This window comes from Struthio camelus, chromosome 3 (genome assembly GCF_040807025.1).
Source record: "Struthio camelus isolate bStrCam1 chromosome 3, bStrCam1.hap1, whole genome shotgun sequence".
NCBI classification, from domain to species: Eukaryota; Metazoa; Chordata; class Aves; order Struthioniformes; family Struthionidae; genus Struthio; species Struthio camelus.
In genome coordinates this window covers 82,000,651-82,019,032 of record NC_090944.1, presented here as the reverse complement: position 1 = coordinate 82,019,032, position 18,382 = coordinate 82,000,651, and the positions used below count along the sequence as shown (strand labels likewise).

General features: G+C 41.7%; 1 protein-coding gene across 1 annotated transcript; it reads right to left on the bottom strand.

Moving 5' to 3' along the window:
• Positions 1-210: 210 nt before the first annotated feature.
• On the bottom strand, positions 211-13,734 carry NUP43 (nucleoporin 43). Its single transcript, XM_068938764.1, has 8 exons — positions 11,293-13,734; positions 10,455-10,577; positions 10,142-10,219; positions 8,986-9,163; positions 5,255-5,390; positions 4,294-4,445; positions 2,575-2,697; positions 211-1,309 (listed from the first exon to the last, which is right to left on the bottom strand). The coding sequence occupies exons 1-8, from the start codon at positions 11,557-11,559 to the stop codon at positions 1,095-1,097; spliced, it is 1,272 nt and encodes a 423-aa protein (XP_068794865.1). The 5' UTR covers positions 11,560-13,734; the 3' UTR covers positions 211-1,094.
• Between the last annotated feature and the right edge of the window lie 4,648 nt (positions 13,735-18,382).

The following is an 18,382-nucleotide window of genomic DNA, read 5'->3' as shown; positions in this document are numbered from 1 at the left end:
AGAGTGAAATACTCTAAAGCTGTTTCGCTGACGAGTGATTTTTAAAGCCTTATAACTCCATCTGCTGCTGCCCAGATCCTAAGATTTCCCTCAAAGTGCCAAATCCCATTCTCAAACCCAGTCCAGAGAGCTCTTAGGGTTATTTACCCTCCTGCAACAACAAACTAAAAAGCACATCTACTAAACTAATCTAGTAAGTCAGGCCAGTACTCTTGTGCAAAATACTTTATTAAAAAGAGAAAGGGTTCTCTGCAACAAAAGGTAGGTACAGCAGTCATCCTAAAATTAATTTTTCAAAGATTGCAAAACAAGACTAGATGGAAAACTGATAGCGTCAGTCATGGTCTTTGTCACAGATGGTCTTTGTCACAGATGTGTCTCCATCACATATTTTAAAACAGCCAACATGTCCATCACTTATGGCCACTGAGCTATAAAAACACTTTTCTGATGAGAGAGTTATAGGCACATTATCCAGATGGAGTTTTAACACGTTGTATCCGTGATGAAGTTGTAGTAATCCAAAATAATGCTACTAAAATGCTAAAAGTCTTATAGGACCTTTCATATTTTACAGCTTTTACAGGTTTCCTTTCCAGTTCTCATGCACCAGCGTAAAAAGCTATGCTTCCAAAAAATATATATATATAAAAATCTCAAATAAAAAGCAGTCTCTCTCAGCCGACATAAAAAGAACATCAAAGAACCTTATGATTTGGCCTTAACATGTGGAATGTCTCTACATATACATGAATAATCAGGGGTTTAGTTTTTCTTCACCTTGTGCATTATGGACATCAGCTAAGAACAAACATCTTGCACTTACAGCTAGCTTCCTGCTTGCCAAAATGAAGCAGGCAACGGGGAAGAAGTGAGATCAAGCTTACACAAAAGCTGGTTTAATTACCCATGGTAGAGCATGAATAATAAGGGGCAACTTTAAGAGTCTGAGGTAACTTGCATTCCTTTTGCAATAGCAGAACTAAGCTGTAGGCCTCTCTCCCACATGCTCATAACAGTTTAGTTGGAAACCCTCATGAACCTGATGCGTTTCCCAGTAGTTCAAGGTGATTCAGAGTGACACTGAAGTAGTTTCATGCAAAAAGGTGTCTGTTAACATAAATAGCCTCTGCATCAGTACCATACACTAGACATGGTCCTAAAATATCTAAACTGTTCACAGACAAAGTCTGATGTGGAATTAAGTTGGTAATCTCCATGCGGTCTTTGGTAGGATCGTTGCTTAGCCAGGCACTTACTACAGATTGGTTAACGGTATTGTGGGAAAAATATGTAGTACTTCTTCCTCCTGAAAGTGAGGGAAAGGGAAAAAAAATTAGTTCCAATTTAGTTTAGTCTCAGAATTTGGAGAAACATAGCAACTAAAGGAGAGACATAACGGGAAAAGCATTTTAAATTTAAATCAGTTTTCAGATTAGCTAAATGATGTACTAGTCTTCCTGGTAAACAACAACAAAATAGCTAAAAGCCAAGTACTTCAAATGTTTACAGAAGCCTGCTACCAGCTCTCTCCTCAGTTAAGAGGGCAAATAAGTCAGTACAACTAAGAACCCATCTCATTGAGCAAATAGTATGAGCAACTACAAGTTTTTCTAGCTGAAGACTAAAGCAATGGACCTATGAACCAAAGTCCACTTACGCAGTGGCCTTGCTATATTTGAGGCATCAGCTTTGCTGTAATAACATTTACTCCCCACTGTACCTTCTCTCTACCTAATCTGGAGAAAGTGATATACCTGGATTTGACTTCAAGCTTTTTCCACAAAAAAATTCAAATCCAAACTGAAGTTTTGCAGTTTGAGAACTATCAGCCAGTATAAAGCTTACAATGGTTTAAAATGGTGCACTTAAGGGGTTATGCAGTATACCTGAGAACATGCAGAGTGCGATTTGACTCTCAGTTATACTATTATTCCCCTGTACAGAACTCAACTTTGAATGGCAGCTTTGAGGCCAGAGGCAGAAGATATTTGAAAGTTCTCCACTTCCCCCACTTCAGAGTTTCCCCTCTGAAGTTGCAAGCAATTAAGCAGTCTGAGATTAGAAAGCAAAAAGGCATTTTTACATCAGTTTCATGTCTTTGAAATCCTACCATGACACAAAGGCATACAGTTTCACTCACTGACAATCTTCCACTTATGACTTGGAAAAACTGCCTAAAGATTAAATTCATAATTCCACTATCCCGTTAACTTATAAACTATATTGGTGTTACCGAATTTTATATATCTCCCTCTGAGATTCAGGTAGCAATGTGTCATTTAGGCCTCTTTCATGTCTGGTCCGCACGGATGTGATTTAAGTGAACTAAATTTATCCCTGAAATTCTTTATGCGCCCCTTCACACACTAGACAGAGCACAGTGAGGATAGATAAAAAACACTGCTTATCCCCGTAAGTACTTAGTTGTCCTAGAGTGCCTACCCGTGTCTAAGAAAAGAAGTTGGATTTTTGTTTTCTGTATTGAGTTAGTAATAGAGAATATAAGATCAAGTGCTTTACCTAAGTTGCCAGATGACAAATTCAATGCAAGCTGACTTCAAACATCCTTACCTTGATGAAGGAAAGATGGTTTTTCAGAAACGCTTGTGGACGTATCCCAGTGCCAAAGAGATCCGTCTTCAGAACATGTAAATAAGTGATCTGGGTTGGAGGGATGGAAGTGAACTTCCCACACTAGAAGTAACAAGAGAAGGAAAAAAAAACCCAAACACTAACAACAATAAAACACACATACTTATTGGCATGCAAACCATGCTCCTCGTGATTTCTACACTGCTGTGATACTAAAAGGGGTTTGATACCTCAATTACACAGGTTATTCAATCCAACAGCAAATATGTTTAGTTACTATAAAACTATGAGCCTACTTCAGGCTACTGAAACTACTGAAGTTTATTTATGACAGTATAAAGGTAACTTTTCAAGTATCAGCTAGGATGGCTTCTTTCAATGGGGACAGCTGTCAAGATACAAAGCCATCGTCTCACTTCCTGGTATTTCAAACACGCTCATTTATCCAGCTAAGTAGTGCAGTAGGTGCCTCACAAAGGCCACCAAGGTCCTGGTATTGCAAAGTACAGAATCTAAAACTGCAATTCATGCACATGTAAAAAGGAATCACACATATAACAGTAAAATAACGCTACTACAGGTATTTTAAAAACAAACAAACCACACTCTTGGCCATATGCAGAAAGAAGCTACATAGCCAATGCCTTCCAGTTACACTAAGGAAAAGGGAAGGAAGACAGACTAATCAGCTCCAGTGAGAGAAAAGAGCTTCTAATAAAGAAGAATACTGCTTTCTGTTGGAAGTTGAAACAGGTTTTCCTTACTTTTACGGATTAATGAATCTAGACCTCAGGCTCTGAAGAGGAAAAAAACCATTTCACAAACATCAAATACCCAGCTCTGCACTGTGGCTAGTAAGTACATTCTATATCATACAAGAATCCAGGCCTCACCAAAACCTTGCATTCTTAAGGGGTAGGGGGGAACTACCATCAGTTATTTGCTGCAATCTTCCCTCCCCTGAAAAAGCAGATCACTCATTTTGCTGTACTTTCAACACTGTGAGAGTTGTTAGAAGTTAAAAGCTTGTCTGAATTCAGACATTCTCAATAGCTTTCTCATGCTTTCTTCCCTACTATTAAGTTTAAAATTTGCACACATCAAGCATTCCTTCCCAGAACAGTCATTTTGTGTCTAAATACCACAATTGTCAAAACAGTTAAGTCAGTAAAAGTTCTTATCTCAAGAAACAATGTACTCCCTAAATATAACTCTAGTATTGAATCAATAAATTGCCAGAACAGAAAGAGTCGCTACCTTCTTGTTCATATAACGGTACCAGGAAAGTGAACTGTTTCAGCATGGTGGAGGCATGAAACGGAACTGTACTATCTTCAGTCTCCTTCCTCAACCTCACATTTTCAAGCTTGTCAGTAGCTGCATTCCTGCTTTACTATGCCAGAATACTACAGCATGAATTTTTGCACTGAGACTATTAATACACTATTAACACATCTATGCTCTAAAAACAAAACACATTCTGATTAAATGCATCTGATGACTCATTAAACTGCTTACTAATTTTAGCTCAAGAAGAACAAGAAGAATTGGCTTTTGGACGGCAACGGTCTCACAAACAGACAAACAATAAACCAAACCCAACTGGATGAAGACACATTAAGGAGCTATAACAAAAGATAACTCTGCTGTTCCTATAGTATTTAAATTTTGCCCAGCACTTAAGATCCAGATACTTACTTTCTGCTTCATGAGCATTTAGCAGGGACACTGGCATCGTACCCTGCCTGATGTCCCATATACTCAGCATCCCATCCTGGCCCCCTGTGGCCACAATGTGCTGCTGATTAGGATGCCTGTCCACACAGTGCAGTGGAACTCTGTCACCTGTCCTGACAGGAGAAGAAAGAAATAACGTCAACTCTCCATTCAGCCTGTATTTTCTCCTTCTTAATCCCTAGGGGTTTTGACCAGCAATATAACCATACCAACTGCAAGTTAAGTGCCTGTCTTATCTGGTCACTACAGATTGGAACCATGTGACACCTGCTGGAATTCAGAGGTATAACAGTAACATGAAGCTACAACTAGACAAGTCTCAGGTTCAGTGCCCTATGGGATACAGGCACGGTATACAAGGGTATACACGTTATCTGGCAGCTCTACCGGAACGAGAAGGCTTTGCATACAGCCATTATACCAACAGCAATAAGAATGTTACTCTGAATTTCATGTTGTAATTTCAGTTTCAACATAAGAATTCAGTTTCAACTAAGGGTAACAAAGGGAAACTGGTCACCACCAAAATCAGGTACCTAATCCACAGCATGTTAACACTATGGGAATTATTTCACTGACAACAGGATTGGAATCTAGCTCTAAGCTTCTGCGTTTGTGTCTTTATGACACAAAGTTAATATTCAAAAACATTTTGAATGTCAAAGTTTACACCAAGCTTGGGGGGGGGGGCAAACAGTACATTTGATTGGGGAAAGGAAGATGTATTAATAAAAAAAGCCATTAAACAGAGCCTGAATTTGATGTTTACATACCTGAAAAAAGTTAAAAAGCCTTTTAAAAAAAAATCATAGTTACTTATCATCCTGTTGTCAATAAGGTAAGAAGGTTACCCAGAGATTACAATAGATTAAATAAGTAGCATGTGCTTCTTGGTAAATATATCAAAAAATAGAGGGCTTACAAAGAAAATATTTGAGATGGCTCATTTCTTTGCTGTCTGAGGTCCCATATTTTCAACTGTCCAATTGAGTTTACCGTCAAGATCTCAGTTGTGCGAAGGAAAGTCACTGCATGGAGTGTGCTGCTGTCCGCATTGTCTGCAAGAGAGATTAGGAAACCACTGAAGTAAAAATTCAGGTAAACACACTCAATGCTAGCCTCCACTTAATTGTCAGGAAATAACTGTTTTCTAAAACAGACTACAGCTGCTTATACAGCTACAACCTCTCTGCCTTTCCAGGGGCAGACACAGCCCGTTGTCATGTGATACTTTAAGTGTTGCAGGGGCGCCCTGCTGGGGGGGGGGGGAGAAAAAAAAGAGTCCTTGCTTCCTGTGTCACACAGCCCTGAGACACAAATCCATAAGAAGTTACACTGAATAGTTCCAGGGCTTACAAATCTACTTTCTGTTCTGCAAGACTTCTTCCTATGGTTGCTAGGATCAGGAAACATTTAGTTAAAGTCTATGGCTTTCGTAAGAGGCAGTCTTTATACACTCTGCATCTACTGACACAATAAAGCAGGCTATGGAACTTTTCATAATGCAATTCTCCTTTTGAAAGCAAGAACAGTTAACTCTACCTAAGAACATTAAGCAGGTGTCTACAGAAGTCCTTACTTCATAAAGCATCAAAACCACACTTTTACATATTTTCCAAAAAGCATCAGCAGTATGATTATCCACTCATACAATCATGGTGGGGGGGGGGGGGGGGAAGAGAAATTAGAGTACTGGGGTTGGAAGGGATCTCTGGAGATCATCTAGGCTAACCTCCCTGCTCAAGCACGGCTGGCTAGAACAGGTTGCCCAGGACCATGTTCAGTCAAGTTTTGAACATCCCCCAAGGATGGAGACTCCAGAGTCTCCGGGCAACCTGTTTCTGTGCTCAATCACCCCCAGAGCAAAAAAAATTATTTTAAGTAGATTTCCTGTGTTTCAATTTGTCTATTGCCTCTTGTCCTGTCACAGGATACCACTGAAAGGAGTATGGCTCCATCTTCTTTTACACCTTCCCATTAGGTCTTTATATACACACTGATAAGGTTTATACACATTGATTAGGTATTCATACACATTGATGACTCCCTCCCCCAAGCCTTCTCTTCCCCAGGCTGAACAGTCCCAGCTCTCTCAGCCTCTCCTCACATGAGAGATGCTCCCCTAAACATCCCTGTGGCCTGTTGCTGGACTTGCCCCAGTAAATCTATATCTGTGTTGTACTGGGAAGCCTAGAATTGAACACAGCACTCCAGATGTGGTTTCCACCACTGAGAAAGAGAGGGAAAGGATCACCTCCCTTGATCTGTGGCAACAGCCTGCCTAACGCTGCCCAGGACGCTGTTGGCTTTCTTTGCCCAGCCTGTACTGGTGCATGGGGTCATTGCTCCTCAAGTGCAGGACCCCTGCATTTCCCTCTGCTGAACTTCAGGAGGTTCCCCTCTGCCCATTTCTCCAACCTGTCAAGGTCCCTTCTGAATAGCAGGGCAACCATCATGTTTCAGCCACTCCTCCCACTTTTGGGTCACCCGTGGACTTGCTGAACTGTTGGTCCCATTACCCAGGTCATTAATGAATATGTTAAACAGTACTGGCCCCAGTATCCATCCCTGGGGGAACGCCACTAGTGACTGTTCTTAAAAGTCAAACCAAAATTTTGCTTTGCTTGTTAATCTTCGTAACTAACTAATAGTACAGACTTTTTATCAGGTCCTTTTCCTACAGTACTACTTCTGATCAGCGTGATTTACAATCAAATGTCAAACAACACTTCAGAGCATTGAGGTAAATCTTTCAAGGACTTACGAAAGCATGACATGGATACCATATTCTTTTTTTTTTTTTTTTTTATTACTTATATATCTCTCATCTTAATTATGATGGGGTCACATCATTAAGTCTACTTTTACCTAAAGCATTTTTAGATCCTTTGTTAAAGTTCACACTGAAAAGGTTTTTTTTTTCCCCCCTGTATAGGAAGCAAACTTTTCCTGGTATTTAGACAAAGTTACATTGCTTCCAGGCTACAGACATCTTTATGAGTTATCTTTTCTGCCTACTTTTAAAAGTAGGCGTGTGAGGGTGTGCCACCCTTAGAAAGAAAGGTTAGATTATTGACCACGAAAGTTCTAATGGATTTTAAAAGTGTTAACGTGACAGAATAGTAAGGAATTTATTTAGCAACACAGTATATTGATGGCTCCAGAATACTTTTACATCCTCTAATTTCAGACATTTTCTGCTAGGATTGATTGTAAATATATCAACAGAAAAAAGGCATTCATTTTAGCTACAGAAAGAGTCATAAAAGTTTTAGCAAAACATGTAGAGAGCTCAGCTTCTGCGGAATGTTAAGATGCCATTGTATTAGGAGTCTGTACTAAGGATTGCTTCCAATATAGCTATTTTACATTGTACTATCAAACGAGCACCAAGAAAACAACTTGCATCCTGCACATTACTAAAATTAAATGTAATCAGCTGAGCAATTGCTCAGGAGGACCCTTCCCAAACAAAACAAAAAACAACCTACACACAGATTTTTGTGGACATCTCTTTCTTCGCGTCAACAAAACACTATTAAACCTGTACCAGAACGCTCTGCATTAATACCTGTATAAACATACAAATTTAAGATTAGAATAATCCTTTTCAGGTAGTTAGGCTAGTCCCTCCCTTCCCCCTGCAAAAAGGGGGAGTTACTCTGCGTTTTGTGGGTACGTACTAATAAAAATCTTCTGCCCTGTGCCCAGGAAAGGGATAGATGTAATTAATAGGATTTAATCTTGTGAGTGCATGTATACAGCCATGCTTCCACAGATAAGTAACTCTCTCTAGAAATCCCAAAGTTCCTTCTTCCTTTATTGGCTTATCAGTGTAAATTCCTTCATCTACTAGAGGTGAGATTTTGCCTGAGGAGAAATACAGGAGCTGAGTCAAACTGGAGTTTCATGGAGAAAGTTCCAGCTTGATAAGACCATTATCGAGCATAGCATTGTTGCCCATCAAACAAACTTTCAATCAGAAGTGATTTCATTCCCAAGAGCTGCTACAAACTTGAATTTTATTTCCATGGGACTATCATGGCAAGAAAAATAACTAAGTCTATGAAATATGTCAAAAGAATCTGTTACTCTTGCAAATATGGATCTTTTTCCACTGTGAAAATCACCACAAGCCATGGAATCTGGTAGAACAGGGTACAAAGAGTGGTTTCTGGATCTGTAATCTAAGTTCTTAGCATCCCTTTAGACAGGCAAAAGTAAAAAGATATTTTTGAATGCGGTTGGCACATAGATTAGTCTTCCGACACATAAACAAATCTAAGTGACCACCATCACCAACTCCCAGTTACAAAGAACTCTGGAACTGATACCTTTTGCAATATAACGCTATTTCATACACATAAGCACCACAGCATTTAGCAGTTCTACATGAAGCAGAAGCCTACAGACAGTTTTCAGCTTGAAATTTGTCCATCAATTAAAACATTAACCTAAAAACATCTGAAGTTTGGAGAAATATAGGAATATGTCTAAAATATCTGAAATTTGACAGAAACATTCAGCTTGAAATATTTACTTCAATTCTCAGATTTCCTCTTTTGGGTTACCCTTTGAGAAGCTAAAAAAACCACACAGCTCCAAACCCAACTAGTTTAAGACTTATTTGACATACCTATATATTTGACATACCTATGGTTCTCACTGCATCCTTTTGGTCAGCTCTAAAGAGATTTATTCTGCCATCTTCTCCAACAGTGACAATTTCTGGATTGTTGCAGATTACTCCAGTACATGCTGCACCACCACAAGATGCATCTCGATCCACATGATAATGAGCTTTCTCCCACCGCTGGTTGGCAGATAAAGTCTAAGTAGTAACCAGACATGAAATTCTCCTGGTAAGTAATGATTCTGACAGAGTGAAGCATCCAGATTACTGGAACCAGCTACTGGCTTTGTGAGTAAAGTCACACTACCCTACAGGAATGAGAATCTTCTATACAACTAGGAATCAGAGGATCTGCAGTTTCCCTTCTACTCCTGAGCGTAACCAGGTATTTCTGGTTACCGTGTCTTCCCCAAAACCTCTTTTCCTACACAAGCTAAGACAAGAGAGAAAACCAAAATTATCTGTTCATGAACTGTGATGTGCTTTTCACATGACTTGTCTTTCCCCAGGCCAAAGGGAAAAGACCCTAATTAATCCTTTACAAAAATCTAAAGTCAGATTTAGATTCTGATCACAAGGAAATCAGTTTATTTTAGGTACCAGGTCAAACTATTAAGAGATATTACTCTTTATGGTGTCATTGTGGATAAACTAGAATTACTACACATACATCACTGAAAATGAATAACCTGAACAAATGAATAAAATTACAGAGTTTAAATATGTATCTTCCTTCACACACATCACACATCCTTCACATTTGTGAGAAGAAATTCAACAAGAGTCAATTACTTTTTTGGTCCAAGAATGCATAAAACTAATAAAGCAGGCACAGGTTCATTAATGGCCTCTTTCCCCCCCACCCTCAGATTATTCTTTCATAACTAACTGAATCTAATCTCTTAAGTTATAATTTTCAGTGAATGGATTTTTTGGTTACAAATATATACATAGCCAACCTATCTGGCTCTGGAATCTGATTTATTTGATAGGTGTATAAAGTGTTTTTTTCTCCTTCCTTATATGTATATAACTGAAGCTCTTCCTAACAGATATCAAGAAAATTTGATTTTGGTATACACATTTCCTGCTCTAGTAGCTCTGAGAAATCTTATGCCAGGATCAGTGACTTGCATTACACAGAAGGGCAACCTAAAGTCAGTCCAAGCGACCTACCTGATTATTTTGGTGATGACGGAATACAGTTACACTTCCTGTTGATGAAGCAACCACAATTCTCTCTTGATCCAAAAACTAAAGAGAGATAAGAAGCATGTTTATGAGTTGACATCAATACAGAGATGATCGTTTTGAATTTAGAGTAGCTTAAACTATTGCTATCTATAAAATAAAAAGCACAAACTTGTATTGATTAGTTCCCCCCTTCATTTTTTAAATCTCAATATTTTGACAGCTCTTTCTTACTTAAGTTCTCATGAGTGACAAACCTTTAATAAGAGTACACGCCTACTAACCAAAGCTATTTTACCTGCATGTCCATAACATCACCATTGTGCCTGATGTCACATAATAGCTGAGGTTCTCCTTGATATTCTCCATTGAGGCCCACATTTCCAAGATCTCCAACAGACCAAATGGAAATCCTGTTATCCTGTACAGAAATGACACCATCACTTTCACTTGAAAGTGTTTACAAAGGTATTTGACATTTAGTTAGCTTGGATTTCATGGCCTTCTCTCTGCAGCCTGGGAAAAGAAAAGGCTTAACAGATGTGTGCATATATATATATTCTATATATATTTTATATATATATATATGTGTATGTATTTGATACACTCTCTTCAAGGAGTTACCACATGAAAAAAAGCAAACGCTCACAGCACACTAGCTGCATCGAATAAATAAGTTCTCTTCAAAAATAAATCAGGCCATCTAGTCTTAAGGAAAAAGAATAAAGCAGAAACAAACACATACAGAAGCTCTTAGGAAAGAGAGCTTCGACTACAAACTTGGGCAGACGCCCGTTTTCAAACAAAGCCTGGCAAACATCAGTAAGAGAGAGCAGAGGCAAGCCCCTCGGGCTGCGCCCTCCCCTAACACGCAGGGCCGTCTCCGCAGCGGCCCGGAGCTGCGCTGGCGCCCGGCCTGGGCGATCCTACAGCCCTACAGACCTCCCTCCCCGTAGCCCGGCCCCACCGCCGCCGCTCTCGGCGCTCACAGCCGCGAAGGAGCCCGCTCGGCCCCGCTCTCCCGTTCCAAACGGCAGAGGCTTAACGGGGCTGCGGCGGGGGCGGCGCGGCGCCCCGGCGGAAAGGACGCGCCACGCCCCCGGGCGCGGGGCGCCGCTCCCCGGCCCGCCCGGTACCTCGTTGTCCCAGGAGCCGGTGGCGAAGATGTCGGGCGGCTGCAGCGCGGCGGCGGGCAGGGGCCGCCAGCGGGCCTTGCTGACCTTCTGCGACACGAACTTGGCACACACGTCCTCCATGGCCGGCGCCGCCGCCGCACGCCGGCTCCCGCCGCGCGCCTGGCGCCGCCACTGCTGATTGGCTGTGGCCGCGCGGCGACGGCGAGCGAGGAGGGACAGGATTGCCGAGGGGCGGCGAGCGCGCCCAGGCGGGGCAGGGCTCGCCATAGTAGGCGGGGAGGGGCGGCCCGCGGCCGTTTGTACTGGCAGGGCGGCGCAGGTGCGTTGCGTCGCGTTACCGGCACGGGTAACGGCCGCCTGCTCTAACGGACGCTAAAGGGGAGCGGGTGCGCCTGGGACGCCTTTCTCTTCGCTTTACTAAGCGACAGTGAAGGAAATAACGGTTTCTTAACTCTGCTACTGACTTCCCCAAAAGAGGCACCTGGGTGCGGCCCAGGCCCGAGTCTCGTTGCGCTATGCAGCTGCCTGCGGGAGTTGCATCTCTGCGTTTTGAGAAAACGGGAACCAAACGCTCCGGTGCGGCGCGGCCACCTCTTGGGCTGTGACGGAGAAAGGGAGGAAAACATCCCCCAGCGAGGGCAGTGACCTTAACAACCATCTCTTCGCTCCTGAGGTCCCTCCAGTAAGCGGGCCCGGCTCGGCAAGGAATGCTTTCTTTCCTTCGCCCTTCCACCAATTGCACTGTCTCCACGCTCCTTCTTCCACATTTCCAAAAATACATTGCCAAGAACTGCCTATACCTCACAGGTAATGTCATTGACCTGCCTCAGAGATGCTGTGTTTCCTCCAACCTACTGATGATGTTCCCAGCTCAGAAAAAAAGCATCTTACTGTTTTTCCTTTCACATTTCACTCTTACAAACTCTCATGTCAGGAAAACTGACAATAATTGGGTCAAGGTACATATATCGCACAAACATTATTTACAAAATTGGGTCTGGAAGAAGAAATAAAATGAAAAGTGAGTCTGCAAATGTACTTTGTAGGCTCAGCCAGCCTGGCTTCAGCACATAACATTAAACCTTTGCAAGATCACCAACATTTATTTTCTCAAAATGCACTAAGCAGTATCAATGGCTTTTATATGAACTAATCATCTGTTCTCTAGATTTGTTTTTAAATCACTACTGGTGATGCTCTTCTTTTCCCTCTGTGAAATCCCTAGTGGTGGTGAACTGCAAAAATCCTTCTCGTCCCAAATATTACTTTAATAAGCATAAACACAGGTATATTGTCCTATTTCCTTTATCTATTTCACTTCAGACCTAAATGACTGTGTGGAAAAAAAAAAAAAAAGGTTAGTAGAGGTTAGTTGTAGAGGGAGGTCATTTCAGAGGACTGGACTATCCATTTAACCACTACTCCAAAGTAAAGGACTTTTTCATAGATAGCTTTCTTCTTTTTCAACCTATTTTTTGCAACATCTTTTAAAAGCTACTATCAGCTGTCCAAGGTTTTGTCAGGGGTACTTATTAGCATTAGCAGCAGTGTCATGGTTGAACATTCACCTGTATTGTTGCAGTTTGCCTGCCAGAGTCTTCTGTTCTTGTTATATAGCATTTGTCAGTTCCTCATCAAGCCTGCCGTGCAGTGTTGCAAACCTTTAGATGTGATACCAAATCAGTCATATTATTTTATATGCTTTATGCATCATTTGAACCTCAACTGTGAGGAACGCTTTTTTTTCAGAATTATGCACTGCAGAATCCAACACCGAACTTATTCAAGAGGCTGAGTGCTATTGTGTTCTACCATACTGTAAGCCTCAGAACAGCTTTGTTACGCTGTGCTGTATGTAACATTGTTATTCTACAGTAACCAGTACCTCCGCCACCCTGTATTAAGCCACTAGCAGCAATTGTGCAAGTCACAATGAACTCTAAGGTAAATATTTTGAGCTAATTCTTGTAATAGGTGTGAGAAGGGTCAATAGGTGACCTCCGAATACTGCTACAGACCAAATAACCAAAAGTGGAAGAGCCAGGACAACGCTTTGGAATTACTGAAATGTTTTATTAGGCACATGTGTTTGCTGATTACTCTGCAAGAAAATAAATTTATAATCTTACTGTGTGTATTTTTTCTCCTTTGCTCTGGGGCAGTTTCATTCTTTGAACAGGGTTGATTTATCAAAAGCATTTGGAAAGTATGAAGGAGAGTAGGCTGGCCATACAGGCCATTTTCGTTAGGGCAAGAAAATCCTGAGTTTTCTTTCCTGTCTTACCTTTTTAAGAAGTATTTTGGCAGCATGCTATGTGATGGAGTTGGGAGCTATGATGGATTTAGGACTGCTCTATAATACCTTTCAATATCTTATGTTCTCTATATTTGATCATTGTGAAAGATATGTATTGTGTTGATATGTTGTTTCAGTGTAATAGCAGATTTAAATAAACAAAAGGAGGAAACAAAGCCTGAGGAGAAAGTATAACTCACCAAATATTTCTAAGGTTGCCAAAAGGGGATTTAAAGTCTAGACAAAGCTAACTGTGGGCATTAGATCCAAATATATTAGCTGAAACAAGAAGAAGCTTCTAAGGGTTATCCTTAAATGTGACTTAAGTTATGAGAGTGAGTGGAAGGGAGGAAAACACCCTTCTCTGCCAGAGGTTAGAGAGCCTGGGAATGAATGGACTTATTGGATTAGTGGCTGTACAAGGGCAGGATAAACCTAATTATGCATCTTCTGAAGATGCTGTTTACTTCTAATATACTTTGCTCCAATTATCATTCAGCAATACTTTAAGAAAGCTATTTGGAGACACTGTATTTATCGCTGGTCACAACTCCTAGTGTTGTGCTCAGTTCAGTCTGTTGAGCAAGCACAGCTGATATGCAGGATGCTGCAGGGCTGACACAAAAGCCGAGTGCCAGGGCCATGAGTGTACCCGCTCCTTGCCCTGACCAGCCCTATCTGGGACCCCCACCTGACCTGTGGCACCCACTCCTGCACTGAGTGATGTTGCAGGAGGGCCTGTGGACCTGTGCCCATGACTTGGTGACTGGCTTGATTTGGGGCCTGACTCGTCACTTTGCTTTTGTGTGCTGGCAGAACCATGATTGTCCTCAACCCTGGCTCTCCTTGCCTTGCTCAGATGCTGTGGGACTGCACCCTGTGGTGGGGTGTCATCCTCCCTGGCTCTAGCATCCTCTTCCCCCATGGAGCAGCCCCACTCCTGCTGCTCCCTGGCACTGAGAGACTCTGATGTGCCTGAGTCCTTTTCACCTCCCACTGGAGCTGGAGCTGCGGAGAGGGGGATGCAGACTTCAGAAAATCCTAGATGTAAACTTCTGAAATGGAAGTACAAAATGAAGGTACACACCAGGCTGGCTTGAGATTGCAGGAAAAGAGATGAAATGAAGGGGAGTGATTAAGTTAAAAACAGAACAGAGGCACAGAGAGGAGTGAGTGTAGGTGTAGAAGATGGTTAGTGTGTACTTTGGGACATAACTGTGGAAATGCTCAGTGCACGAGGACATTTCTGCTTGTGAAAAGTATATGCAGAAGCAGATGGGATCAGGCAGTGATGACCAGAGTTTCATATGCTTTTTAAATTAAAAGAATTTTAAAATTCTAATGGGTTCAGGGGGTGGGAGGGAAGCATTAAACAGAAACAGTAGCAGGGAGGGGTTTACATATAAATGTATATAAATACAGCTAAGGGATTCAGATGTGGGTGAATGTGTAGAAAAAGAGAGAGAGCTGAGATCTGCTGTGTACTTAAAATTACTGGAATCACCACATTAAAACAATTAAGTGATTGTCTGCTTTGGCTGTTAGCATTCCCATGCCTCTTCCCTTACTGGCCAGTCCACACACCAGCTCTTTGTGACCAACATCCACAGTACTGGAGAATCTATGAAGACGGCTGTACTTACACAAGATGGAGGTACCTGCAATTGGCAGCGGGCCTCGGGAACCAAGGCACTCAAACTGGCTTGCACAGGTGAGGGGAAGAAGATAAAGAAATGCTGGGTGTAAGAGCAGATAGAGAGGTTTCACGGAACTAAACGTATCTAAAAAACATCTCTTTTTAAAGTTTGTCTTCCAACATAGCACAGAATGTTTGTGGTTTTTTCAGAGGATTATCTTACTACAGATGTTTTTAATAAGTTAAAAAGGGGACTCACGGCCTAGGGTCATAGAGCAGAAAGAGTTAGTGACCTTCATGTTTGTTTATTGCACAGATGGGTGCATCCTGATGCTATTGGTGTGCTTCAGTTTCTCAGGTGCCTTTACGGCAAATTGACTTGTCTTAAAGCTCCTAGGAACCAGCAGAGCCAAACACCATTTATTTCACAGGTGCCTGGTAACCATCCAAGCTACCCCAGATTTCATTTTGGATGGCCCATGCTTGTGTTCTTCTCTCTCTCTGAACAGTCATGCCAAGAACATAGCCAATAGGCAGCCAGTGGCACAACTGGTTTGAAAGCTTTTGCGCAATTCTGCATGTTCCTAGCAAACAAAGGTGGGCTTTTTCTCTGTGCTCTGTGACAGGCTTCATTCTAATTTGAGCTGGTCCTGGTAAGAAGAGTCAGTTTGTATGTAAATGTTTTCTCTTGTGTTTTGGTCTCCCAATGGGTAAGTATCCCTGGAATGCTTTTAAGTATAGGCCAACTCATTTATTGCCAGCAGCCTCTCTATGTGGGAGTAATGCAGTTTGCTTGCATCTGACAACAGAAGATGTCTTTTGCATTTAAAACTATTAAGTATTTTTGTGTGTTTTTACAATGTCTGCTTATTCTCTGTGCTTGCTGGCCTTTGGGAATTCCTTTAACTCCATGACTTCCTTCCTTCTCTCCTGGCCCCCTAGATACCAGAGGAAAGACCTCTATGTATGGTGGGACAGGCTGGGAATCTCGCATGGAACATAGAGTAGCCCCCAAATCATGCTTGGGAGAAAATGGATAGAGAATACAGAATGAAGCAGGGGATCAGTCTCCACGATTAGAAGAACCAGATGGAAGAGGTCTGGGAAGTCTGTGGATGGGAGCTGGTGTGTATATGGGACAACTGCCAGATTTGCTCTAGATAAGGTCCTAGCTGGAAAAGCAGATTCCCACCTCCGCCTTATTCCCTTCACTGCGACTAACAATCATGAGATGAAGCATGTGTGTGGTGAGCAGTTGGAAGAGGCTTATCTCTCCCAGGATGGATTCTCTCACAGAAGATATTATCTGTATCTTCCATACAGGCTGCATGTGTCCTTTGATGTTGAATTTAGCTGCTCTTAGTCTTCTGCAGAAAGATGTAGTCCCATTACTAGGCGCACAGCTGTTTTCAGAAGCCGCTGTGACAGGATGGCGACCTCCAGAAACATGGTTACACTTTAATACATCCACGGGTTGCTGAGACGTATCTCTTACCGCCTGTGACGTTGGAACCATGATTCCCCAAACAAGGTGGCTGACCAGCCCTGCTGAGACCATTGTGCTGCTTGCTCTCCTTAGCGGCAAATTTACCACTAAGCGGTAGACTCTTTTAGTGGCAAAAAGAGTTTGTGATTGAGCTCTTGGAATCCATTATCTGCCTTGTGGCAGGTAACAGGGCTGTACATGTGCAGCTGGGGTAAGGCCAAAGAGAGTATTATAGGGCCAAGAGACTTTTGGGATCTCAAAGGACATACCTACTGCAGGGAGCATCCTAAGCCTGAGATCATTTGGATACATCTGAGGAAGCTGCAGTTGCCCTGAAGATCATAGCTGGACTTGTACCAAGGAAGACATCTGCATTACAGCAGCCCTCAGGAATGTCTTTAAGGAACAATACAATCTTTGAATTTATATCTGTCGGAGGATATGTTGTTCTCACTCTCCTTCACTGAAAGGATATAAGCTGCGTTATTTTTATCTGGCCATGACAGCATATTAAGTGCATAGCTTTCTAGCTGTTAATGAACCCCTATATACAATATTTAATTTGATGATAATTTTCCACATCAGCACATTATATCATCTGTATTCTAGGATTTTGCTCATCAGTAATCCTAAAGATAATATACCACTCCCTCTTACAATCTCTTTGGTAAGAGGACCCCTTTACCTTATTGCTCAGATAACTTATGCAAGTGTAGTTTAGACATTTGCTATTTCGGATTTTACAAGCTACCCTGGCCCTCCTTTCACACCAGTATCAAGTGGAGAAGCTCATCTTTTATGCTTAAAATGCCTTGCATTTGCCTTCCCAGATTGCTGCAAATCTCTATTACAGCTCTACCAAGCTGTTTCAGCTGAAACACTCACCCTCGATACCAGCTACATGTGCTTGGAGCACTGCAATTGGTTTGGCTACTGTGAGTCACTGGGGAAAGAGTTCAGGTGGCCTGGGCAGGTACCTTAACTCATTTCTTATTTTTCAGGAGAGTTCTAGAGTTTGGCTGAAGATCTTACCCAAGACATGAAGTTATCACAGTTATAGCTGTAACTGTGCAGTAATTGTACTGAATACAGAAAGTGATTCCAAAAGAGAATTTTCTTGAGAAGGGGAAAACATTCTTCAGAAGATAAACTGAATGAACACTGAAAGCCTGGGGGCTCACTATGACAGTATCAATGGATTTTTCTTGTACAGTAAGTCAGGAAAGAAGTCGACTGGAAATCTCCCTAAAAAGCACAGGACAAGTCTAAGTATGCACATAGGTAGCTTGAAATACTACTTTTCTCTAATGTTTCATACTACATATTATTGACATGGCCAGAGTTTTTATAGTTACACATCACTATTCTCATGTTTCAAGAGGGTAGACTGGAAACTGTTGTCTGGTAATAGGTAGATGATGCAACTATAGTGTTGCACCTGGTTCAGAGCACGGCAAAATTGCAGTCTCCGGTGTGTGACTGCCTGAGAAAGTTCACTCACAGAGACCAGAAGGGGGCATAAATGTGAGAGTTCCAGCATTGACAGTAGTCTCTGCAATTGTCTGTAAAAGCGGATTTTTCCCCTTTCCCTTAAGACCAATAAAATCACATTTAAATAATTAGCTAAAATAAAAACTAGAGGCAAAATTAAGCATCAAAGGGTTTAGGAATA